General features: G+C 34.3%; 1 protein-coding gene across 2 annotated transcripts in view; it reads left to right on the forward strand.

The window, feature by feature from the left end:
* The window catches only part of LOC140447769 (LIM domain only protein 3), a 1,475,576-nt gene that overhangs the window by 1,422,089 nt on the left and 26,370 nt on the right, over positions 1-27,117 (forward strand). For both annotated transcript variants that reach the window (XM_072540623.1, XM_072540622.1), the window contains 2 exons: positions 14,006-14,179; positions 19,876-20,024. In XM_072540623.1, coding sequence (XP_072396724.1) covers positions 14,006-14,179; positions 19,876-20,002 — 301 coding nt within the window. In that variant the 3' untranslated portion in view covers positions 20,003-20,024. The remainder of the gene's footprint in view (positions 1-14,005; positions 14,180-19,875; positions 20,025-27,117) is intronic.

Here is a 27,117-nt window from a genome sequence, read left to right on the forward strand (position 1 = left end):
GATCGAAAATGAAAGTAAAATATTTGGTCTGCAGTTTAACATATCAAAGGTAAAGATCATGATAGACGACATAACAATCATCCACACATAACCACAAGTGACCGGTTTGAGGTTGTGAGCTCATACTTATATCGGGGATCATTGATCACAAACACGGGGTCACTACAGGAAGAAATAAAACGTAGGTATGATCTAGCAAAGATTGTCGTAGTAAAGATGGCCAAAATATGGAAGCACTCTCAAATTTCCCAAACTCTGTTAGATGGATCTGAAGATCCCCAAGAAGATGTATTGACCAAATTACAGGAATATGCCAAAGACCTATGCATGAGTTAAAGAAATGACAAGAGGCAGAGATCTTTGGAGACGAACAATTCACGACATCACGATGACCACTGAAGAGAGAGGGATATCTCCAGAGGGAAGCTTAGCATTTTACTGTAGAAAAATAGGGAAAAATTATTATAATCCCAGTATAGAAGCTTCGCTTCAAAAAGCTTTTTATGAGGGGGTATTTGGACATGTACCATCAAATGGTACAAGAATTAGAAAACGTAACTTCAACAATAGGTCTAAAAATGAACATCAGTAAGACCAAATTTATGACAAATTTAGTTCCCAGCGAACACCTAATCATCCAAAATCAAGTGGTAGAATTGACAGAAAAGTACATATATCTTGGTCATGAAATCAGAATAGGCAAGGATAACCAGACCTGCGAATTTCAACGACGAATAACACTTGCTTGGGCAGCGTATGGTTCACTAAGAGACATCTTTAAGAGCAACATCCCGATAGCTATGAAACGGAAGACATTTGACCAATGCGTTCTTCCTATTATGACATACGGAGCAGAAACTCTCACGCTCACAAAAACAACAGCACTAAAAATGCAAGTGGCATAAAGGCGCATGGAAAGATCAATTCTCGGCGTGACAAAAAAAGAGGAAATAAGGAATCAAGACTTAAGGAAAAGAACAGGTATCAGTAATGTCGTCGAACGTATAGCCAAGCTGAAATGGAATTGGGCAGGTCACATAGCGAGACTGAAAGACACAAGATGGACCAGAAAACTAATTGACTGGCACCCAAGAGAAGACAAACGCAGCAGAGGACGACCACCAACATGCTGGATGGACGACATTGGACGAATATCCAAGAAATGGCAACAAGAAGCACAGAACCGTAAAGAGTGGCGAAAAATGGGAGAGACCTATGTCCAGCAGTGGACAGAAGAGGTTGCATGATGATGATGATTTGGACATGCTTAAAGCAAAGTGCAGAGATTGGGTATATGATAGAGAACAAAATAGATATCCAAAAATATGTTGTCATGAGGTTTTGAACATGAAGTTTGTTCAAAATTATTATTATTGGCTAACAATATAATTTGGATATAGGACGCAATATTACCATTAATTATAAATGTATACATGAAAAAACAGAGAGAAATTAACGTGGAACACTAAATTATTATTCTCCTGTATCGACAAGGCTTCGTCCCATACATGTTTGTGTCGTTTAACTGTTTTGCACCATGTCTTTTTTATCATTCATTCCAAAAACTGGATACTCATAAATTTCTTTATATAAGTGAATCTCTGAAGAGCTTGAGACTCTTGTAGCATATTGTCTAGTTTTATTAACTTAAATGCTAAAATTTGTTTTAGCAATAAATATATATGTTTAAAGTGCGTATGTCTAACCTAACCACATAATAGTATAACATTTTTGTTTCGATAAACGCGGCAACGTGTAGCGGATCGTCAATCAATCCTCGGAATTTTCGGAGCACCGCATCGTTAGCTCAGGCAGGTTCAGGCTCGTATGGGCCAACATTGGTACATCTCCGAACCGTCGCCGTCGACACATAATGCACAAAGCGCTGATTATACCCCGAATACTTTGGCGGCCCAATTGACTACCTAAAGAGGCCCGCCGCCTGCCCGTCTGATGATGGAACTTTGTCGCGTATTTTCAAACTACCGACCCACTATTTACGGCGTATTCTACTGGAAATTTTGACCTTAATTCGATGGAAAAGCGTTATTTAAGTGTTGTTTAGGTTGTTACGATTTGTTTGTTTGGTTTGAGTTTGAGTTGACACAAGTTAGCTGAACTATGTTTGTATTTGTTTTATGAAGAGTAGAATGCTAGTATCTATAATATAATGGTAAATAAAATAGATAAGAGAGGAAAAGTTTTACTTTTAATGCATTCCTAACAAAAAATAGAAACAAAAAATATGACCTACACTAACATTTATATGAAATCAAGATATTCCAGTTGCTAGGGGCATTAAAAGGTTCGTAATACCTTGACACCATTTGGTAATAACAGTGCCCCTGTGCTATTATTCACCATACCTTCTCATTTTATTTTCCCTTATAAATTATTGACGAGTGTGTTATTAACGTATAAATATTATTGGCATGGGCAAAGTAAAAATGATACTCTTCTTCTTCTTCTTCTTTTTCTTCTTCGCGCGAATACATACAATAATACCTATTTATTGGATCGTTAAGGATAATTTAAACCAATCACCATTAATAAACAAACAAGCCAGGCGAATAAAGGAAATTATGAACAAATAAGCTTAACAATAATAAAACTCAACTTAAGTTGATAGCAACTCAACTCAACAGAAACTCAACAACTCAGCTGCCATTGAGGAGCCATAGAGATACCTTCTCTTGGGTTGGCAACCCCTGGGAGTCTTACGATACCATGATGTAAATATGTTTAAAACTACACCATTTACATTTAATAACAAATATGTATTAATTAACAAAGTTAACATCATTTAAAGGGTTTTTACCCACATATTTAGTGGCTTCCCTCATGTATACCTGGTAATTGCACTGATGATGGACTTATTAGTCCGAAAACGTTCTGTAACGTAATCCGAAAGTGCAATTTTAGAATATATATACCTTTTATAAAGGATTTTTTTTAAATAAAAGTTTTTATGATTTATGGTATAGGTACAGCCAGCTGCAGGAATTTTATTTTATCATATCTTAACAATAATATATGTAAATACGAGCAAAGTGAATTTAATTGACAAAAAATAAATTAACTTTAAACAATGCAAAATTAAGTGTTAAATCATGTAAGTATACTAAGTGGAATAGAAATCCGAACACTCATTATACTTTATTCTATTTTTTAACACACTCTCGCATGCGCCTGTGCTTGTGTTATCCTGCTGAAAAATTGGATGGTATAGCATCTGAAGGTAGGATATGAGATGAGTTTCCAGAATTTCCCATACTATCTCTGAGCAGTCATGTATTCGACAAAAATCTGTGGATTTCGTATTTTACCACGTCAGAGGCTGATATTGAAGAATGTAAACTACGTGTAGTAAAATGGTTTCATAACAAGCCGGTTACTTTGGTATATTCGTACTTTTCAGCTCATCCTACAAACCTCATACATGGATTTGATAAAAAAAAACAAGCAAAATGTCATAGTTACTTGTCCAGAAATTATCTCAATGTACAATTGGACGGAGCAGATTTATATTTTGTTTGATATTTTATCAAACATATTATATGTTGGATTGTTTTATACTATCGAATATCAGTAAGATCTAAAAAGTACTATTTACGATTCTTCTTTTACTTCATAGATGTATATGTTGTGAATAGGTAGTTGACTTCTCTACAAGCAAGATTGTGAGACTCATTCGTTTAGAACAAATGAAGTGGATGGTTTTCTGAAACTTAAGTAACAAATAGCTAATGTTTCCGTTTCTGTCAAAGAAATAAAAATATTGTGTAAAAAGAGGAAGGCCATCAGATGACAGAATTCAGCAGCAATTTAAAGAAAAGTAGAAAATATGCCCTATAAAACCAATTTTACTCTAACGTGCTTTAGACCTGCGTGGGCAAATTGGTTGAAACGTACCAATAGGAATAGACACAATTTGGTATAAAAAGAAGTGGAAAAATAAACAGCACTACTTTGTCCTTTTTCGAGAGACAAGGAAAACTTTTTCGAGAGACAAGGAAAACTCGATACTTAAACTATGAAAAGATTAGTTTACGAAAGATTAAAAAAAATGACAAATAAGTTTAACCTCTCTTTAAAACCAATATAGATATATAGTCAAAAGTAAACAAACACACTTACCTTATACGTCGCTCTACATTAAACAAAATGTTAAGACATTACCTCAGTTATAAGCATATCATGATATGTAGGTATGATTACAAATGAATATACAAAATTTCAACATTTAATCAAACTGTACAATATAATTGTTAACCCTTTTATTGAATAATGAAATGTAATAATTTACTGTAGCATTGAATCATCGAAAAATTCTGCACACCGTGAGTAACTTGCTTCATCAGAAAAATGGAATAACAAATGAGATGACTTACGGTTTAAACTTCGTGTCGTCTTCTCTGCTTACCACCAACTAATGCAAAATAAACTGGTTTTCTCTTCTTACCACCAACTTATGCAAAATAGACTGCTTTTTTCTGCTCACCACCAACTTGTGCAAAATAGACTGCGGCTGATTTTTATCAACAAAATATTCTATACCGTATTAAAAAAAGATAGTTTTCAGAATCCAGAACTAAATCTCACTTTTTTATTTTATGGCGCACTAATAATTCACCGGTATTATCGTTTGCTGTAGGTTTCGCTCAGATAACGGTTTTTTCTTCCACCCTCCTGCTTGAAGTACAGTCATACAGCCGCTCCGTTCGGCTCGCGGAGATAAGAATACGGCCGAGGTCAGAAGGCCCTGCCTGTCGTAAGAGGCGACTAAGGGGTAGGAATTGAGAGGTGAAGAGCCGTCGTTTGAGGTGTCGGGTTTGTAGAAACGCACACGGTCGCTTAGGCGACACGGTCATCGGTCTACATTCCTAGAAGTATCCAAGACGAGACTCTCGTGGGACCACACTACTCTCATTCCCAGAGAACCTGGCGAGGTTGAACGAGCTGGGCCCGTACACACCTCTCTTGGCCTTGTGTCAAGCGTGGTGTTGGTGCCCCGTCACGTACCCGTCAGGAGATTTAAGAGTCGTAGAGGAGAGATCCTCGGCGGCGACCTGTCCACGTGCGAGGTGGAAATTCCTCTGCCTTCCCCCCCGTGGGTGGGATAACGGGTAGGTGAGGTAATCGCAACACAGGTACTACGGGGAAGGTGGAGCCCCACGAGACGTTCCTTGTGTACGTAGCGTGGCACCTTAATTTTGGTGTCGGTCTCGTTGGGACAGTGGAGTCGTTAATGGTCGTATAGCCGAAAGGCCAGGTAGACCAGGGTCCTGCCAGTTTTTAAATTGGAGAGCACAGACGCTTAGCAAAGTCATACAGCCGCCGGCCGCTCACCACCTTTTTGGGTGCTGTTTCAGCGATAAGTCCTTTGTTTACCAATTCCTCTAAACCCTAAAACTAGATCCCGCATTTTGTGTTAAATCTGATTCTGAATTCGACTAATATTTTTTAATATTAGCCGAATTAAACCGGATTAAAAACAGGCAGTAATAGTTCTCCCATTCGAAAACAACTTTCGGCCAAAGAAAACAAAACCTCGCAGTGGAATTTTCACTACTACTACTACTACTACTACTACTACTACTACTACTACTACTACTACTTTTCAAACGCAACAATGTATCAACCACATCGATTTTTGTGACCTATTTTCTGAAAAAGTAAATGTTACACATTTATATGAACATTTATTTACTTCTTTCCCTTTTCATTTAAATAGCTTAGAAATGAAAAAGAAAATGCTACATCACCATCGATAATAAGAGATAATATTTGACATTTTGAAAGTTTCTTGGAATTGTCAACGGTGTAAATCTCCAACCTGTTATCTAACATCAGTTTACTGTCAAAAATGTCAAATTTATTTGTGCTTATACTAGGTATGTGCTAAAAATTGTTTTGTTTTAGATGTATACTTAATTTTTGCTCTTTTGTGACTAGAATCCATAATAAATTAATACGTAGTGATATTTTGGCAAAAAAGAATAAAATTTAAAAGATGTACCCCAGCATATTAGTTGTATCTCCTATTCTACTATATTTTATTTTTGAGCACAGTATAAAATTTTGATTTTTCATATTTAAATATTCGGTCCCCAAGAGGTTAAGGAAATTTTAATCTGGTAGTTTGTTTTCATTATTGTAAAAACTATATTTTTCCAAATTTGTACATTCTTATGTATACGTAATCAAAACTTGGCCTACATATTTTATTCTGACACATGTACAGTCTGCGTGATTCGTCAAATCTGCAAAAAATAATAAAATACCTGAAGGCTCAAATCTAAAAAGTAAAAAGAGAACAGCGAGAATACCTAATATTTCCGATATAAAGAAAGGCTTTTGTCGCCTGCTCGGCAAATATATGCAAACGGTGTTAGAAGGAAAGTGGGCATGTAATTGGTCCCCTCGACACCCCCGTTGTTCCCTTTCCCAAAAAGGCACCGCGACGCGTCTATTGATTGAGACCGGCGGCGGCGAGATGGGAGACGTGGCGGCGGGGATCGAGTTAGGCAGTTGTTCCTAGATCCCGCTGGCCCCGATGCCGTGTCGCCAGTGGTAGTCTGTTTGATCACGCGGCGCGAGCTTATTCCACCGGTGGTTTATAAAAACTAGGTAAGTGGTTTAAATGGTTCAGGTAGAGCTCTATTATATCGAGGTAAACTTGCATGAATGATTGCCAAATATAATAGCTTTTGGAACGATAAATGAATATACCCTTAGATAAAGATAAAACTGAGACAAATATTGTGTTAATATATTTATGATAGTCAAGAAAACTTCCTAACAAACAGTGTATCTCAACGCGAGTCTTTCTTTCAACGACCAAATTAATGACATACGACAACGAAATAATTAATTGGTCTAAACCTTTTCTTCGTGGCAGAAAATCATCTTCTTTATGAAAAACAATTCTTCTCACTTGTTTGTAATAAACATTAAAATAACTGTATGCCTTTTTCTTATTGTTTTCCTGAAACAACTGAAAGGAATGTTTTTGAATTATCATCCATAATATGCCGAAAATCTTTAAAATATTTTTAGTTGTAATACACGACCACCCACTTATTTTGGTCACCCAATATTCCTGACATCTCAAGAGATGTCAGGAACTATTGCAAGAAGTTGTGTATTGCAAGACATTGAATGAATTCCCCACCCTAAGGATTTAGTAAATTTCTCCATGTGGCTACTCGACTATGCCTGCTTTAATTTCATGGTATAATTTACCGCCATGGTATTTATTTTCCCCTCCCACTTTGAGTAAGAACTGGCACAACAAACTTCAATTTTTCGCCATCTGAGGTACATATTTGGTCTTATGTAGACAGCTAATTATTATTTATGCCTTTTTTACCCATTCTTTTTCCATTCTACGCAGGACCTCCACATTAGTAACTCTGTCAACCCAGGATATACGTAAGATGCGCCTATAACACCACATTTCGAAAGCTTCGAGCCGATTCATAGATGCAACAGTCAGTGTCCATGCTTCTATTCCGTAGAGCAGAACTGTGAATATGTAGCAGTTCAATAGACGGCATTTTGTTTTTAATGATATGTCTCGACTGTTGAAAATGGTTCTCATTCTAACGAATGCTGCTTTTGCTTTTATTATTCACTGTTTAATTTCTGTTGAGTGGTCCCATTGGCTATTTAAATTGGTGTCTAGATATGTATATTGCTCGACTCTTTCGATATTCTGTTGGTTGATTGTAAGATGAGCGTTTAGTATTGGTTTTTTACTAATTGTCATAAATTTGGTTTTCTTTATGTTAAGAGCTAGTCCGTATCTGTTGCTGACTTCTGTTATGCGATTTGTTAATATCTGTAAGTCATTCAGATTATGGGCAAAAACTATAGTGTCATCTGCAGATCTAATGTTATTCAACCATTCACCGTTTATTAGCATTCCTTTCGCACAACCGTCTAAAGCTTCCTTAAGTACCCATTCAGAATAAATGTTGAACAACAATGGAGACAAAATACAGCCCTGTCGTACTCCCTACTTTACTGATACAAAACCTCTAACATGGCTATTTGGTACACATTCTCATCGACACACAGCTCATCAGGATTTTTTTCTTTTTTCTTTGTCTTTTATCTCAGAACTCAAGCCAAAATGATGAGTTCAAATTTCCCAACATTTTGCAAAAGGAAGCAGGCCTCATTCATAGTTTGAGGTGTTGAGAGATCATGTTTTTTAAGATCATCTAGATCCTGCACTTTACCGAAATATTTATATGCAGCTTTTTATTTTGCAGATCATCTTATCATGCTTTAAGGTTTTAATGCCAGTGGCACATATATTTTCAGAGAACCTCCCAGCATGAAATTAAAGCCGCAAAAAAGGAATACATACTATTAAAAGTTCCGAAAAAATTCCGAGCCTCAATAGTAGCACTGGCCACATTAGCACCAACTAAATTGAGGGAGTTAGCAGCACGTGGGACAAAATACGTTAGCTCGTTCTCTTGAAGTAATCTAGGCTGAACTTTATACTTCCCCGCCATATTTGCCCCATTGTCATAGTGTTAAATGATCCTTGGATCAATGTAGTTCTTCAAGTTAAGTCCATCTTTGTCTAATTTTTTAGGATTTATTGGCTGAGATATTGACCTGTTTTGCCACTAACTGGGAAAAAGTCAATAAAAGTTTCCTATAATTCCTATGTATTTGTTCTGACGTAACGAACTCCTGGATTCATTTGCTCGCTGTTGCAAAAATATTTCGTAGCCAATCTCTATTGTGTCAGAAGGCAACGATACTAGTTAAAAATCATAATTGTATGATGTTTTTTAATTCGACTGATACATAATGAAGTTCGTCAGAGGTTCGTTCTATCACCTTTGGTGTTCAATCTATATACAGAGCACTTCCTGATCAATACAAATGAGTCATAAAGAACATTAGATATTAGTAGCGGATATTATAGGAGGAGTATAACTACTTATTAACAAGTTAGGCAAGTGAGCAAAGAGTACTGACTTACCTTGAATATAAAAAAGTCTAAGTATATCTTATAAGCAAGCTCAACATTCAACATACTGTACTAGATGTTAATAATCAAGTTTATGACAACACCAAAATCTACAACTTGTCTAGGCTGTACATAGTGTACATTAAATGAAGGAGTCGCATTCGTCAAGATATAGATCTTACTGTGTGGATTACGACTACAGGAACGGCAACATAATTACTGCAAGAAACAATACGCCAAAACCTGTTGGCGTAAAAAATATTAAAGGAGGGAATAGGGAAGAAATTGTTTTTTAAAAAGAGCCTTATCTAATTTATTTGGTTTTGTAATACTTACAGTGTTAATTAATTAACAAAAAGCATTTTTAGCGGGGAATCCTGTCAAAGCATTATTCGGACGAGGGGTGGTTTCGACAGGACAGTCTCAATATCAAAGTTCCTAATCAATCTACCTTTCTGTCCGTGGATAATCTAATTAACAGACCCAACTAATAATTTCCTGCGCACAACGCGACTATAATTGGATTCGTTAATCAGAAAGCAGCCGGAGGCGGCATGCGGGGGCGGTAACGTCGGCGACGGCGGTTTGGCAGCGGCGGATAATCGCTCGGCATTTCCACAATATAAGATACTTCTAATTAAAGCAAGAGCGGATGATCGAAACACACAACTTTGAATACGTTATGCTTTCGACGTTCTAATTACCACTTGATGGATTATTTATTAATACTTTGTTTTGTTCACTCCGTTATGCCTTCGGCGATGAAACGGGCTAACAGAGAGGGTCGAAGAACGTCGGAGATGAATCGATACTAATTATAATCGGCCATTTAAGCACTTCACAAACATTAGATTCAATTTATAAAAACAAGACAATAATTTTTAATAATTCAGATCTAGCATTCAGAATAAAACCATTTTAAATGAAATATCACCTTCGTTTAATTTAAGATATTTCATTTATATACAGTATTGTGCGAATTAATCATTTTACATAATTGTACTTTTTTTAGCAATTTCGACAGTCAGTGAATAATGTTAATAATAATGCTAAGCTACAGACATTTTACATTTTTGTTCTTTTTTTAGAATTATTGGGACTTTGATAAAGTAAGCTGAACTAAGGCTACATTCCCTTATTATTTTTAATAATAGATATACTCTCAAAACGCGTGCTACTTACCGTAACATATTTAAGGATTCTCTTATTATCAAAATGTTGCCAGGGTATGTAGTTTAAGTTTAGCACCTGTAAACCACATTGTAAAGCAAAAAAGAGATACTGAACGATTGGGGTGAATAGAAAAGCAAAATGTGGAAAGAAGAAAAGATAACTGCAAGAGTTGAAGCTTTATTATTAAAGAAAAGTACATGAAACTGTACGAAATAGATTTATAAAGTGTGGAAAAAAACAATCCAACCTAATAAACATGATTTGGTTAACAAATATTCGAGATTGAAGATTGGAGAAACGTGTAGTTTTCAGATGAAGATCATTTTTGGTACAAAAGCATTTATCTCCTTTCGTTATAAGAAGAGTTAATTAAAAGTTTATGATGTCTTATTTTCATCAAACAGTTGAAAATCTATTGATGTTCTTGAGCTGTTTTTCTTATAAATATATCTTAATGTATTAAAATTGCCTCCATATTTAGTTGGTTTAGTAGGTTCAGATTGTCCATCCACGAAAGTGGCATAATAGGTTAGTAATTTCAGCATATTTCAGAGGATTCAAGTCTGCTCTCACATAATATCTGTAGCTCGTATCTATGCTTCGGCTCTATATACTGAAGACATATCACTTAAAAATGCGAATCCTTACGGATCCTTACGAATCCGGTAGGTTGATATCGCGACTGCAAATTAATGTGCTAATTTTTGTAAAAGTGCCTCGAGCATGTTCTATTTCAGAGTTTTTTTCTCTTGTGTATTGTAAAATTTACAGCCTAAACATTTGTACGGCTGAGCACACGCTATAAGTGTTCCGTCACATTCCAGAATACCTTACTTTTTTCTTTCTCTGTTTAGTACTAGACACTTGGTCTTTTTGATGTCCAACTAGGTTACATCCTTCTAATCTTGTCTGCCAAGCAAATTAAAAATGATTTGCAAAGTCTTCCGCTAGAAGTATATCATCATTCTCGTATCCAATAATATTTATAACTTTACCATGAAAAACAATGCCTTTATATGGCACTTCCTCGAAAACTTCTTTAGAACATAATTTGAACGAAAGAGATGACAGCACGCAGCTCTCAGACTCCACAAATGATTAGTATTCCCTCTAAATATCCCCCTTATTTTTGAATGTCAGTATAGGCTTATATTGTATTCTTACATCTCGCTCATCTAAATTTGGTTTTCTTGATATTTAGGTAAATATTCTATGTTGGACAGTATCGAAAGTCTTCTCGCAAAAACCTGCAGACATATACAGGGAATTCTGTAATTAAAAGCCCTCGTATGCTTATCTCAATTCTGAAACCCTAACTGTGTATTTCCATGTTGACTTAGCCATCATCCCGTCTTATACCATCTCGGTAATGAAGCTTCTCTTCTAAATCTGATGATGGGAAAGTTACGGAAAACCGTTGAAAATATCTTACCTACAGAGAGTTACAAATGAATAAGAATCAGAACTTAACATGAAAGATACGAAAACTGCAATGCCATATAATGACGGAGATGAAACACCAACTGCAGCAAGTTTTTATGTGAAGTAAAATCCTAGCAAAACGGTGTTTAAAAATAACAAATTTCATGACATCACAATCTCAGTGACTGGTTTATTTGTTTCTCTGGTCACCTTTTTAGAGCAACATTAATCTACTTATCAATCAGTATGATATTTCTTCGAAAGACGCAGTACAGACGGCTCAATTTCAATTTCAAAGAGAGAGCATGGCAATAAATACAGAAAATATTATATTTATTTAATTTTTTTTTATTTACATATTTATATTGATTAATATTATAAACCATATAAATCACTGCGCACCTCAAGGTCAGAGACAAAGTGAGTTTGGACAGGCTTTACCTTAAAGATATATATTTTTTCGTCTGTATTTTTCTATCGTATTCTGCAAAATGACTACGTCACCAAGGATACATTAAATATTCATAAAAAGGTTTCTTACTGTTATCATAAGGCTGCGTCAGGGGTAGAAATTACAATATCCAAGTTTATTTTTAGTCGGTATATAATTATGAAAATTTACTAGCACCAATTTTCAATATAATCTGGCTAATTTGGGTGTCTAGGTGTTGGAGATTGGTTGGGCTTTCGAGCCTAGTTTCTATTTAGTAGTTCGCCTGGAGTTTTCGCTTTAGAATTCATCTATCTGATTATCTCATTAAGTTTTGTTTTAAATTAATAGAGTGATCTGTTAGTTTCTATTCATACCATTGGCTAAATTTAATGACGTCTTGAGGTCTTGACTGTGTTATTGTAGTTTCTACCTTACTGCTATTCCTTTATTTCAAAAATTGATGATTTTATTAGAGTGTTCTTAAATTGACTTCATTTCTCAAACAAAAATAATGTGTTTAAAAAACTACCAGAAGGGAGCTGAAGAAGGACAGGCAGTCATACTTATCTGTCTCTGCCCTTACTTATATGGTAATAGATTACTAGTTTTTTATCTCTATTTAATGGGTCAGTTACATAATTACTCTGCAATATATGTTGGAAAAATATTAAATGTTGCAAAAGTAAGAGATAACAGTAATTGATGCAACAAGTGCATAAATTGGTACTTTTTTACACGAATGAAATAGTTGACAGCACGCTCTGTTGCAGTCTCGTCATTGCACTATGAGTACGGCAATGCCAAGACACTTTCTGTATATGTTGCATATAATATTTTTACAAGCCCATGCCAATAATATAAATCAAAATGAAATTTCAATTACAAATACAACGAAAAATTATAATTTCGAAATATGCAATATTGAATTGGTTTAATTGAAAATTGTTGAAAATCATGAATGAAAATTATTAACTTACATTAGTAACATGGTGGGAAAATGAGCATATAGTACAATAGAAAGATGCATCAATACCCATGGATGGAACAGACAGCAAATAGATAAAAATCGAAGAAGTCGCCCTCATCTTACTTAGTGAAGAAAAATGTGATCACCCTCAGAATTTCAACTCAAAAATATGGCTACTGGCCTACAAGATCGAGGCCAAGTACGTCAACTGTCAAATTGACTGCTACATAGCGCCAATAGATAAACATCTGCATGCTAACATAATTTCTAAATTTATTTAAATAAAATATTTTTGGAAAACGATTTCCGAAAACAAATGTAAAATTTAATTTTCATTACAACCAATGTGGTATAATGCCATATAAATACAACATGAAATATTTGTTATCTGAAGCATTTAATAAAAACTTGTTAATTAGACATGTTGAAAATCTGTACATAAATAAGCATTCTGATTATATGAATATACGTGGACGATCGATTTTGTTGATTTTCTCTGAAAAATATTCACCGACATAAAACTTTTTTGTCGCTATCCATTTATTTTATGTGCAACAGTCGGTAAAACAAAGTACATACTTTAAATATATTGCGTTTAAAAATATTTTTTTAAATGTCATAATATATATTTCTTTCATTTTATTGAAAGTATAAATCGATCTGCGGAACACAGATTTATGATACAGCAATCTATAGTTCTGTAATTTCCATTATTGTAATTATTTAATTATTCAAATTCCATGATGACTTAATTTTGTTATGTCCATGGTATATATATGTATATATAATATATATTATATATGTATATATAATATATATAATACAAATTATATATATTTAGGACAAAATAGATATAAAAACTAAGTCAAAATTAATCAGTTTCTTCATCCGACGCTATAAATTTTCTCTCTAAAGCTCTCAACAGAATGAGAAATATAATAACCGATTAGATATAGAACATAAAAAGTTCTTGACAATAGAGATTTAATGTAGTGTATCTTTAATGGTCCCGCAGGATATTCGGCAACACGGGCGCCTGCTCGGCGTGCGGGCAGTCAATTCCAGCCAACGAACTTGTGATGCGATCGGGGGGGCCATCCATTCAACAACCCGGCGCTCCTCCGCACGTTTTCCACCTCAAATGCTTCATGTGCAGTAAATGCCTCAGTCCTTTGGTGCCAGGAGACAGGTAATTAGTTATAAATTATTTTTCCTAGTTAGCATTAATTAGAATATTCCATCACTACATGGCCTAGCACGGAGCACGAATTCACAGGAAACTTTACCATTTAATAGGGTATATTTATTAATATAAAGCATGTGGCTTTTACCATAAATTTTTTCCCATTCCCATTTCAAATTACATTTCCAATTCCCAGTTTCCTTCAAAATTTGTTTTCTTAACTCAACTGACAACGGAAATATCCAATACACCCTTTACAGAGTGTTTCTTCAATAGGTGTGTGGTTAATATCTTAATCGCATAATTTTCATATCATAATATTTCTGTTTTGCTTTATGGCTGTGAAAGTTGGACAACGGAGTCTGAAACAGAAAAAATAATAGATGCCTATGAAATATATATATATATACAGACGGATGCTGAGAATTCCACGGATACAAAAAGTTACCAATGGTGAGGTACTTTGGCGCATGAGTAAACAAAAAGACTTACTCAGCATAATTAAAGAGAGTAAAATACAATACTTGGATCATGTGTTGAGAGGTGAAAGATATGAATTACTCCAAATTATATTGGACCGTAAAGTGCAGGGCAAAAGATCAGTTGGAAGACGCCAGAACTCGTCGCTGAAAAACCTGAGATGGTTTGACCGCTCATCCACATAAATCTTTCGTGCAGCTCTGCTGTTTCCAACGCTACAATTGCTATTTAGATCGCCAACCTTCGAAAGAAGGCGCCGCAATAAGAAGAATATAAGAATTTAATTCAAATCACTAAGAAAAAATATTTATCGTTTTTGAGATAAAGCATTTTTATTTAAATATATATTAAGTCGAATTTTGATCATTGTTTTACTACTTTCTTTCCAAGATTTTGCATTAAGTTTAAGTAGCTAGTACTTAACTAAAAAAAAATGTAAATATGAACATGTAAACATTAGATAGTTTAAGTCAACAAAGCGACATGTTTAGTAGACTTTTTTTAAGTTTATTACCTGTAAGTATAACAGTTACATATTTATTATTATACAGGGTATAAAAGAAACATAAAGACTAAAGTGGTATGGACATGTAAGAAGAGCTAGCGACAGCAGATGGATAAAAAGAATAACCGAAGGGAGCCCCATAGGAAGGAGGAAAAGAGGACGACCCCGAAAATCCTGGAGGAACGAAGTAGACGACGCCATGAGTAAGAGAGGACTAAACGATGGAGAATGGAACAACAGAGAGAGATGGAAACGGTTGAGCGAGGGAAGGCAGTGAATACTGTAGAATCCCTAAATATATATATATATATAAAAGAAACATACATCATCTAAAAAAAGGGGACACAGGCGATTTCAAAAACTCATTACTTAATAGGTCCTACTTCATCAATAATTAATATACTAGGTGTTTTATCTATTTTGCCAACTTCTCACTTGGCTCATAAGTATTGAAACGCATTGTATATTTTCTTTACATTTGACAGGCGAACATTCTTTAAGACGAAATGAAAGACAAAACGGTAATATGGAACGTAATATTTTTAATTTAATTGAGAATAATCCAAAAGTGCTCTGCAAATTCCGCATACCACTGTCTGGCGAAGATTTGAAAAGAATAATCTCCATCCTTACTAGATATAACAAGAAGTACAAAGATTGATACTTGGAGATGAAATATTTAGAATTGATTTTAGTACACGGATTACCCGAAATCCAATGATTGTAAACAGATGTTTATTCACGGATGAAGCAAAATTCATAAGAGATGGAGTATACAATATCAGTGACTAACTTTTGGGCAGAGCAAAATCCATTTGCCACAAGGAAAAATGACTGGCAGCATAAATTTTCTGTTAATTTATGGTGTGGCATATTTGATAACAAATTAATAGGATCATAAATTTTACCTCCCATCCTAACCGGTGAAGTGTGTTCATATTTTTTAGAAAATATTTTACCAGTACCAGATGATGAAAGTATCAGTACAGGTGAAATATACTTTCAACATTTTGTGTTTTACTACATATGTCGTACGGCCGTAACGTCCTCCTGGTTTTCCGGAGTTTCTGGACGTTCTACGACCGCCGCTCTCGAAGAGGATCTCAAGTCTCGATCTTCGTTTCGTGGAGTTAATTTGGATTCCGGCTTCTACGTGTAAGAAGCTTCGCCGAGCCTCTGTGGTAGGTGAGGGGACACCGGCAATCAGAATTCTCTAACAGTTCGAGCTTTCTTATAGACAGTATCCTTACAATGACTTAATATTTGTGTTAGAATTCTAATGCGTGGTGTATATCTCAAATTCCACAGAGATGCCGGCCTTCTTACTTCGTATAGCCGCGTTCCCTCCCCTCGAGAGAGGCACAAGAATGCCGGCCGTGTCGACTCTTCTTACTGCCCGTCGCTTCGTGTTACTACCTTTCGCTATAACAGTATTTTCTATAGTTACTATTTGCATAAGGTTTCTGGGGACGAAGCGCTATCGCAGCTTCACCCTGATCGGAAAAGCAATAACAAGTCCCCGCCGGGGCTTTTATTCGCTCTTTACCGTGACATGTCCCAAAGAACGCTGTGGTCAGTTCGACACGATTTAAAATAGTTCTAAGACCAATGTCTTTCTATCTCAAAAAGTCGTGTTCTACTGCCAGGAAGCGTTCGTAGTTGACACGCCGGTTATCGTGCTCTTGTTGATTTAAGTTCTAAATTGGATGAAGTCTTCTTGGGTTCGATGTCTTCGACGATAGTAGGTTATTGGTTAAATAATAAAACTCAAAGTAGCGTGGTAGCACACCAGGCCAACAAGGTCTAGCGGGGCTAGTAGTATATGACGACTGGATCCCGATCGGAAGATGTGCTGCTCTTTTATACACATCGTGTTTGAGAATTATCAGCAATCTTCCGCCGAGAGGCCAATGACAGCGTAGTTAATAACGAGCGCTGTGATTGGCCGGCCGAAGTAACAATCTTTGTCGTGATTGGTTAGCTTGGCGACACATAGGTGCACAGGCGCATAGTTAGAAGGCTCATTTCTGGCCTTCACAATCATGTGATTTTAATCCTATCGATTATTATGTTCGGGAATATTTAAAATCCAAAGTTTATAACGATGAAATACATAGTAGAGAAGAACTTCTTGAACGGATTTAAGACACCTTTTAAGAAATGAAAAATAACCCAGTTTAAACTGAGATTAAACAGTTACTTAATTTTAGTAATAGTTATTCTTCTGTAAATTTTCACTATTTCTTTTTAAAATTTAATATACTTCGTTGATTAAAGTTATCTATTTTCTGTTGATTCTTTATTATTTATTCATTAATTAAAGGTGAATACTTGTTACGAATTGTTTGTCGCACATAATAAACAACTAAATACTGAAATGTTTACATTTTACTAACTTAGATTAAGTAATGTTATTAATTAAAATTAAGTCGCATTAAAATTTGTTTCTTCTACTCGCAATTCACATAATTTCAGAATTGAAATTCAAAATTTTACTAGAAAAAACATTTTGTCCAAAATTCAAAGTATACCCCTAAATTAAGTTTTTCATCCTTTTTTAGGTGCAGAATTCATTTTAAAAAAATCTAATGTACAGGGTTTTTTTTTAGGTCGGAATATTTTTTCACATTTTTTATCCGGACCTGGATTTCTTCTAATTATAAATAAATTAATCGATTGGACATCTTAAAGTATATTCGCTTGCCAATATAAAGCAAATAGACGGTATAGTCACAATATAAAGAGGACTCTTGGAACCTCTTTATACTGTGGTATGGTTACTTTCCCAAAGAAAGACCCTGTATAAAAGCTGTTATTTAAAAACTTTTTTAGCATTTTCTAAAAGATTATATGAACACAGGTTTAAAATACTCTAAAAATGTTCTATTCTAATTATATCAATAAGTATATCTATCCTTTTGCTCAACGAACTAATAATTTCAAAAATTAGGTTAGAATTAATTATTTGTTGCCATATTTACTCTGCCTCTCCAAATAATAAGGAAATTATTGATGCACTTCGCTTCCTATTGCTTGTGTACAGATGATTGAAACGGTCGATGAAAGAACGTCGAAGAGGTGGAAGATGTTGTTTTAGATGAAAAAATTGGTACTGAGTGACTTCCTAGGAAGTCATACTAGTTCGTATCAGAGGCGGATACACGAAGTGGGGGGAGGGGGGTTAGGTATAGAAATCCCATCCATCCAAGAAGGTCCAAAATTGAAGAAAATCAATTATTTATGTCTTTTTTATAGTTTGAGTTTATCTTTTTTATGTCTTTTGGTTGGTGTTTGGTGTTTCATTGGAAGTTCCCCTCCCAAGGCAAATTTTGAAGATCCGCCAGTGGTTCGTATAAAACGAAACATTAAAAAATTGTAAGAGTAAATGACTCTGTATGTATGATTGATTCATTTGGAATGATTTGGCATGAAATAAAAACTTTAATAACATAGAGAGTAGAGTAATCGGTCTATCAGACTTGATGATTTTCCAGTTTTCACTATTAATATCATTTCTGCTACTTTCCACTATATGATGGAATGTAAGCACAACTTTCATATGCAGCATACTTTGTTCAGCGAGCTTCGTCAGTGCTTATGCCATCACACTTATTCCACTATAAACCTTTTTTTATAAGAATCAATTGCGATATGATATATGATGATTGCGATTGAAAAATTTGCAACGGAACTTTGGAGGGAAATCTAACTGGGACATTAAAAATTAACTATTTTCTAGAATATAATATTAAAACCCATATTAGCCATATAACCCATATTAAATATAGACATCTTAGTCTATACTTACGCATCCATCCATGACTTACGCGGCATCGTATGTTTCAAACATTATCATTGCACAAGACCTCTATATAAACTTTGTTAAATCAGAAATAAATGATTATTATGTAATTTATACCAAACTTTTAAGATATCCAACGAAATTCTTCTTCTTCTTTTGACATCATAACCCCAGATGAGTCTTTGGTGTATCTAGCTATGTCGTTACATTCAAACTTCTCCCGTGCCCTTCTCCATCATTGTGTTACATTTAAAGTTTTCATATCGTTCCACATCATCCAACCACCTCGTTCTGGGTCTTATTTTCTTTCTGAAAATAGATATCTATATCGAAATGCAGATTCTGGTTGGAAAATATTGTCTTTTCTAATTACGTATAAAATATTGTTTTAAATGTGTTTATATATATATATATATATATATATATATATATATATATATATATATATATATATATATATATATATATATATTTTATTCTAAAATTTGAAGATCGTTTAACAAAATAATAGATAAATACGCGATGGGTTTACTCCATTAGCTTATTCTCTTGTAGCGAGTGTGGCAAGATTCCACAATCTTGTGGCATCTTAATGCAATTTACTATTTTTATTGGGAGTACTTAAGCCACAATTATACTTTAAAATAAGTTTTATATATTTTAAATAAAATATTTGATTTGATTCGGTTTCCCCTTCGGAATGTTTTGTATTTTGAGAGTGGAAATCAAAACGTCAAATAAACTTATGTTAAAGTAAAATTATGGCTTATTCCCAATAAAAATGTTAAAGTAGAATAATAACTTTAATAATATCCCAAACTTGTACTCGATACTCAAACAAATATTTTAAGTTGTAGTTTATTTATTAAAATGAATCCTACGTTATATTAATTAATGTAATCATTAATTTAACAGGTACTACATGTTATCAGGAAGTCTGGTATGCGAGCAGGACTGGCACAAACTGCTCAAAAGTACCGCAGCAACGACACCGACAGTACGCAAAGGAAAGGTGGGACGACCGCGTCGTAGTCGTGATTGAAATGACGCCTTCTTTGATGCTGGTAAGTTAATTTGCTTTTTGCACGTACATAATTTATATTGAAAGGATACACATGCATTCTTACATACATTAAGTAATTTAAACCAAGAATTTTTTAATTATAAATGATGGAAACAATACAAATAATTTTGAGTGTATCGGCAGATACATTTTATTTGCAAAAATTATCCAAGCACGGTTTTAAAAAATAACAACAGGTCTTAATATAAGTAACTATAGTGTACATATTATAGTATGATGTTCATGGATGGTGCAGTCAGCGTGGAGAAGAAACAAACAATGCATGAATGAACTGGAGGTATTTGAAACACAAGTGTACCGAAGAATCGTAAAAATCACTTTCTTCTAAGCCTAAGTTTAAGATAATTTGCAATAACTAATTGGTAAGTACTCGAACTGATAAAAATGAAAAGGGCACTAAAAGTACAATATCTGCGATATGTTACATATCGAGATGAACACCAATTGTTACAATTGATTATGCAAATATAATATTCGAGACATGATCAGTACTGGGAGAAGAAGAACGTTTTATTTGACAATCATAACAGTTCCGAACTGTTCGAATACACTTCTAATCAACTGTTCCCAAAAGCAACATCGGGGGTTTAAATTACTACTACTACGTGTCGGTTTATAACGTTCTCCGCTGTTTTTCGACTTCCAATCGCCACTTAGTCCATAGGTCTTCTTCTATAGCCCTCTCTCTCAGTTCTTTATTTATTCCTTCGCTCCAACTTTTTCTCGGTCTACCTCGTTTTCTCTTTCCTTTTGGTTACCATTTTAATATTTCTTTTGGTATTCGTTGTTCATCCATTCTTTGTATGTGTCCGAACCAGATAAGTTGTTTTGTTGTTAGGTCATCTGTCATTGTTCGTTTGATTCCCATTATTTCTCTAATGCGTTCGTTGGTAATACTTTCTCTTCTAGATCTTCCTGCGGCTGTTCTCCAAAAATCCATTTCCGTCGCTTTCAGCGTTGCCAGTGTTCTTTCTTTCAGTGACTTTACCTCACAGCTGTATAAAGTAATACTTTTTATTATAGTTCATGGCTTTGTCTAATAGTATCCCCATTTTCCTGGCATTTTTGTTTCCTGACAGACAACATCCTTGTTTTAATCCTTTTGATGTTATAAATCCTGTTGCTATTTATGTCCCTGCTTTTATTTTTGTCATTGGTTGGTTGTATAGCACTTTGACGGCTTTTATTAATTCTATATTGATATCCGTGCTCTCCATTTATTGCCACAGCTTCTTCAGTGGAAGGCTGTCGTAGGCTTTCCGTAGGTCGTCGAACAACATATGAATATTCCGTGCCATCTTTTTTTCTATTATCTGGGTTAAGGAGAAAAAGCTTCAGTGGAATTCGGTTCTTTAAAACCTTTCCATATATTCGACTCATAGATCCGGTTACAGCTATTCCTCGGTAATTTTCACAATTATTTTTATCACCCTTTTTATGTATAGTACTGAGGTATGATATCTTCCATTCCGTAGGGATTTCGCTTGTGTTTATGCATTCTTGAAATAGTTGTCGAAACATTTGTACAATTTATTTGTTCCGTACTTAAACAATTCTCTGGGTATATCCACTGGTCCGGGTGCTTTGTTTCCCTTTAGCTGTTTACATACATTTTTAATTTCCTCTGTTGTTAATCTTATTGACGAGCAGACTATTGAAATTCTATCTTGGTTTTGATTTCTATGTTCTTTAAATTCGGACTCTATTCTCTACCAAAAGTTCTTTGAAATACCTTCCCAGTCTTCAGGTTTTATTCTGTGTATTACTTCTTTATTCTTTTCTTTTCTCAATTTTTTTATCAGTTTCCAGCTTTCTGCGCTTCTAGTTCCTCCTAGATAAGTATTTATTTGTTGGCAGTTTTTTTCTTAAGACTCGTTCTTCTTCTTAGAGATTTTCCTTCGTACTTCTGCTTGTTTTTCTTTATATGTTATTTTGTCTTGTAATGATTTGGAGCTTAAATATTGTTGGTGTAGTTGTCTTTTACATTTTATTTCTTTCTTGATTTCGTTATCCCACTAGTATGGTTTGTTTACCTTGGGTTTTATGTAGTATCCCATTGCTTCAAATGCTGCTTCGTGTAAACAGTTTTTTATATGTTCATATACCTAACTGGTCGATATTCTTAGGGGCGGGAATTTGTAGCTTCTCATCTAATTTATTTTTAAATAAGTCTTGGGTACTTTTTTCGTCTAGGCTTCTGATGTTGTATCTTCGTTTCTGTATCTTTTCTGTCTTGTTCATGTCTATATGTGTTTCTCTCTGTTGTCTTCAGATTGGGAAGTGTATTTTTGAACGTAATAAATAGTGATCGCTACAGCATGTCGCGCTTCTCTGAACTCTCACATCTTGTACTCTCAGTCAAGTTTTTTGTTTTGTTACAATACAATCGATTATTGATTTTCTGTTTCGTATTTCCTGAATCCATGTATACTTAGCTGTGTATCAGTTTATGTGGAAAGTATCCATTTAAGATTCTAAGTTGATTCTGGTTGCATAAATCTATAAATCTTTCACCATGTTGTTCGTGGTGTCTTCTCCGTATTTTCGTACTATTTCATCCGCATCTTTTCTTCCTACTCTACTGTTAATATCCCCCATTAATGTTAATTCCCGCGATTGACTTATTTTCAATATTTCTTTGTGAAGCTGTTTAAAAAATGCGTCTTTTACGTTGGCTAGTGCGTCGTTATTTATTGCGTATACGCCCATAATTGTTCGTTTATATCCGTAAAGACACATATTTACTTTAATTAATCTTTCACTTATGGCTTCCCAGGATGTTATGAACTTTCTTAGTCTTCTGTGAATCATTAAAGAAATTCCCTGTTGAGCTCTACATTCTTTTGGTACTCCACTATAGAAATGGTCATATTTTCGTAGATTTTTAGAGCCGGTTCCCTTCTTTTTTGTTTCGGTAATGACTGCTATGTCTATTTTTAGTTCTGTTTATTTATGTAAGACTTCATTGAGTTTTTTTGATATACCTTGAACGTTCCATGTACCAAAAAATCGTATCCTTTTTCAAAGCTTATGTCGTCTTTGTTGTGCCGTCGTATTCCGAGGCGTGTGATTGGGTTTTTTTAACATGTTTATGTTTGTTACAAGTACTGGGGAGTTAGTCCAATGCCTTAACCCCCAACCTGAAGGACCAGGGGTTTGGGTTCAGAGTCTCCCTCTCCCAGACGGATTACGGGTTCTACCGCTAACGGGTTCTGCCCACCCTTTTAATTTTATACGAACCCTAAAATCGGGGGTCGTCACTTCCGCCATACACACCGTACCGAAGATGTTCTTCTCCGCCGTGGATACCGTTGTGGTCTTCATCCGTGACCTTGGACAAGAGAACCTAAGCAGATACTAGTCTCCAGGGGTCAGGAAACTGCTGGAATCTGCGGAGGGCAGGGATTGATTCACTTTCCCTGGTAAGACTCTGTCCAAAGGAGTTCCTACCCGCTACCCAATTGGGTAAAATTGCCATAGTGATATCCAATCGTCCTAGCTGATATGACACATGAAGAAAAAAAATATTGAAATAAAAATTTATCGAAATTGCCATTTTTAAATTTTCTGCTTTTCTTTGTCTGTTCATTAGGTCGAAATTTTATTCAGCTAAATTACAGACAAAAAAAAATTGATGACTGATTCGGGTTTAATAATAATACTTTTATGGGTTAAAAAGTATAAAATCGGAAGTTGTTAAGGTGGTTGGACAGATCGTCCAGATCGATTTGAAAAAAAAAGTGAACATCATAAATTGGGGAATACAGTACGCAACACAGATGGAGAAGGATAGTAAAGGAGGCACAGGAAAAACTGCGATAGGTTGAAAATATACACATTTTATACTTATATAATGCATCTATCATAAAACTGGAATGTTAGAATATATGAATGAATATTGAAGTTAAGTTATATATTTGTCGCTACTTTTCTCACTAAAATACTGTTAAAAGTGTTGAAACCAATAATAGTTTTTGACAAGACCAAAAATAATTTTGTCATTGCCAATTTGGATGTTAACAAAAATGATTCTATTCTTGAACAAACCCATAGTATGCGTTTTGTTAAGAACAGATGTTCTTTTTGAAATTGTTTCGTCATTCTGTCTGACTTTTGATTCTATATTTTACTCGTTCTTTGTTCATTTGTTCAATTGTCACTCCTGAAAACCGGAAAGTTATTTGGGATTTGGAATTGACACATGTTTTGTTTTCTCTTCGTTTACCTGCAGGTCGTCTTTTTTGCTCCTTTATGTTTACCGGGTAGTCTACGTAATCGCCTGTATTTCGTTACTGTAAGATTACTGTTTTGTAATTTACTATTTTAATTAGAAACAAGCCACAATTTTATTTTAAAATAAGTTTATTTTGACGTTTAGATTTTTATTTCGGAAATCGTTCTCAAGATACAAAACATTAATAAATTAACCAATTTATTAATGTTTTGTATTTTGAGAACGATTTCCGAAGTGGAAATCAAAACCTCAAAATAAACTTATTTTAAAGTAAAATTGTGGCCTATTCCCAATAAAAATAGGAAATTGTATCAAGGTGCCATAAGAAAAATAGCTTTAGAACATAAGTTTAGAATAGCTTTAGGGTCGAAGGTCAGACGGGAAAGGACACTCACTTCTCTGTGAGCTGTCTAGTAGATTGATGGTTTAAACTCAGGCCAGAAAACAAAAATGTCTGTAGGGACGTATTCTTATCTTATACACTGTCTTTATTCTTCTTATTGCACGCTGGGGTTTATTTAGCTCGACACCAATATGGAATATATCGGCAATTAAATCGTTGGTTTAGGCCAAGTATCTTAAGACTTAGTGGCCAAGTCCGTGGGAGAAAACTGTTAATACCCTAGCTTAGAGAGACACTCCGTGTATTATCTCCTTACCCCCTGACACAACTTAAATATAACAAGACCGTGCGTTCTGGCGACGGTCCCTCAGACCCATCATGTGTGTTGATGGTTCTCGTTTTTTACCTAAGTGCCAAAAAATAAAACACCGCATATTAGTACTGGAGTTATATAAAGTGCTTAAGTGATCAAAAAGTTTGGTATAAAACTTCCTGGCAAAGGTCTACTCTAATAAATTTTATATAATAAGCCTAATTTATGTTTTTTTTTTTATTTTATTTATTTATTTAATACACGGGATAACTCCATTAACAGTGTAAATTACAATATGAAATATCGCAGTTAGGATTCAAAACTTGAAATTACTTATAATATAAAATTGATATCAAAAAGTTTAAAAAATGAGGCTAAAAATCTAATAAGAACAAAATTCTCTAATACAAATATACATACGACAAAGCAAGAGATCTTTTTAACTGAGTTAAAAGTTATATTGAAAATATCAAAACGAGAACATTGTGAATTCCATAGTAAGTTCTGTGTAAAAGAACATTGAAAACATTGTGGTAACGTAGAGCTTGATGAGGAACATTAAAATTAATCTGGCTTAACAGATTTGGATAATCAATAGATCCATGTATGATCTTACATATAAAAATAAATCCTCACATATCACGACGGTTCTTGAGTGAGAGTAAAGATGATTGTTGTTCGATATGGGAATAATCATGATTTTCAATATTAGTGTGGATATGGTAAGCACAATATCTCAAAAATTTATGCTGGACTCTTTGTATGGTATCAATATTGTTCAGGAACTAGGGTGACGAAATAACTGAACAGTAAAGTCAGTAAAGTCTAAAAATCCCGAATAGAAGAAACATAATTCAGTGACTGATTATTAATAAAATAGCTTGTTTCAATTCTATTGACTTTACGAGAAAAACTTATAAAATATTTGTTCAACATTTAAGTGGAGTTTGTTCTGGTTGCACCAATTTTGTAGTCGGTCTAAGTCATCTTGCAACAAGGCTTGATCTTTTAAGCTATCTATAACTTTCCAAAAATTTTAAGTCATCTGCCAACATTAGACATTTGCTATTTAAGAAACAGGAAGTGATGTCGTTAACGAAGATAGAGTAGAAATAGGAAAGTATGGCCTCTTTGAGGAACTCCAGATCTTACTGAGATACTGTTAGACAGACCTATCTTGACTCTTTGACTTCTACCATATGTATAGTTTTTAATCCATTCAACAAACCTGACATGAAAGCCTATATTAATTAATTTGCCCAAAAGTATTTGGTGATCTACACGATCAAATGCTTTGGAAAAATCTGTGCATATTTCATCAACTTGTTTAAGGTATGTGTATATTACTATGTGTATGTATTATTATTATGTATATTATCTCAAATGGTCCATTTGGGATAATACATCAGATTGATAGCAATCCAAGTTTGTTGCAAAGGATTTTTTGCTATGAAAACCATGTTGTGATTGAGATATTAAGCCTTTACATAACCAAGAACGTTACTTTGCTACAAGACTGTCGAAGAGCTTGGGTATTTCAGATTGTATACTAATGTTACGATAATTTTCACTGTTGTCTTTCTGGCCATTTTTAAATATAGGAACAACATAACATTCTTTCCATGAAGAAGAAAACATCGAGGTTTCCAGAGATCTATTAAACTATATAACAAACGAAATTTTTTAATTAAAAATTAGGCACTTCATCTGAGTTAGCAGTAAGCTTATTGGGCAGCTAATTAATGCCATTAAAAATATCGCTCATGGTAATCTTAAAAAGACAAAAATTTGTATATTTAATAGATGGATAGGTATGTACAGGTTGTTGTTATTTTGTGAATACACAGTTTGGAAGTTCATAAGTAAATTAGCTATGTCTTGATCATTTGTTCCAGATTGGACTTAATTAGCTAAGGAGTTAAGTTATGGCCAATTTAAGATATAATTCTTCTCTCTTTTTTTTTAAAGCCTAAATAGTGACATTATTCTATAAGTGTCTATAAGTAGTGCTAATACGTTTAGATAATCATTTTTTTCTGTTTGTTAGTATTAGTGTTTAAGGGTACACGTTAAGGCAGAGTTAATACAGTCATAAATTTATTCTATCAAAATTAACGTGTTTCCATTCTAATCGAGTGCTTAATTCCTACCAATAGCGCCAATTTAAAATTTTCTTACATTGC

Source organism: Diabrotica undecimpunctata, chromosome 8, assembly GCF_040954645.1.
Source record: "Diabrotica undecimpunctata isolate CICGRU chromosome 8, icDiaUnde3, whole genome shotgun sequence".
Taxonomy (NCBI): domain Eukaryota; kingdom Metazoa; phylum Arthropoda; class Insecta; order Coleoptera; family Chrysomelidae; genus Diabrotica; species Diabrotica undecimpunctata.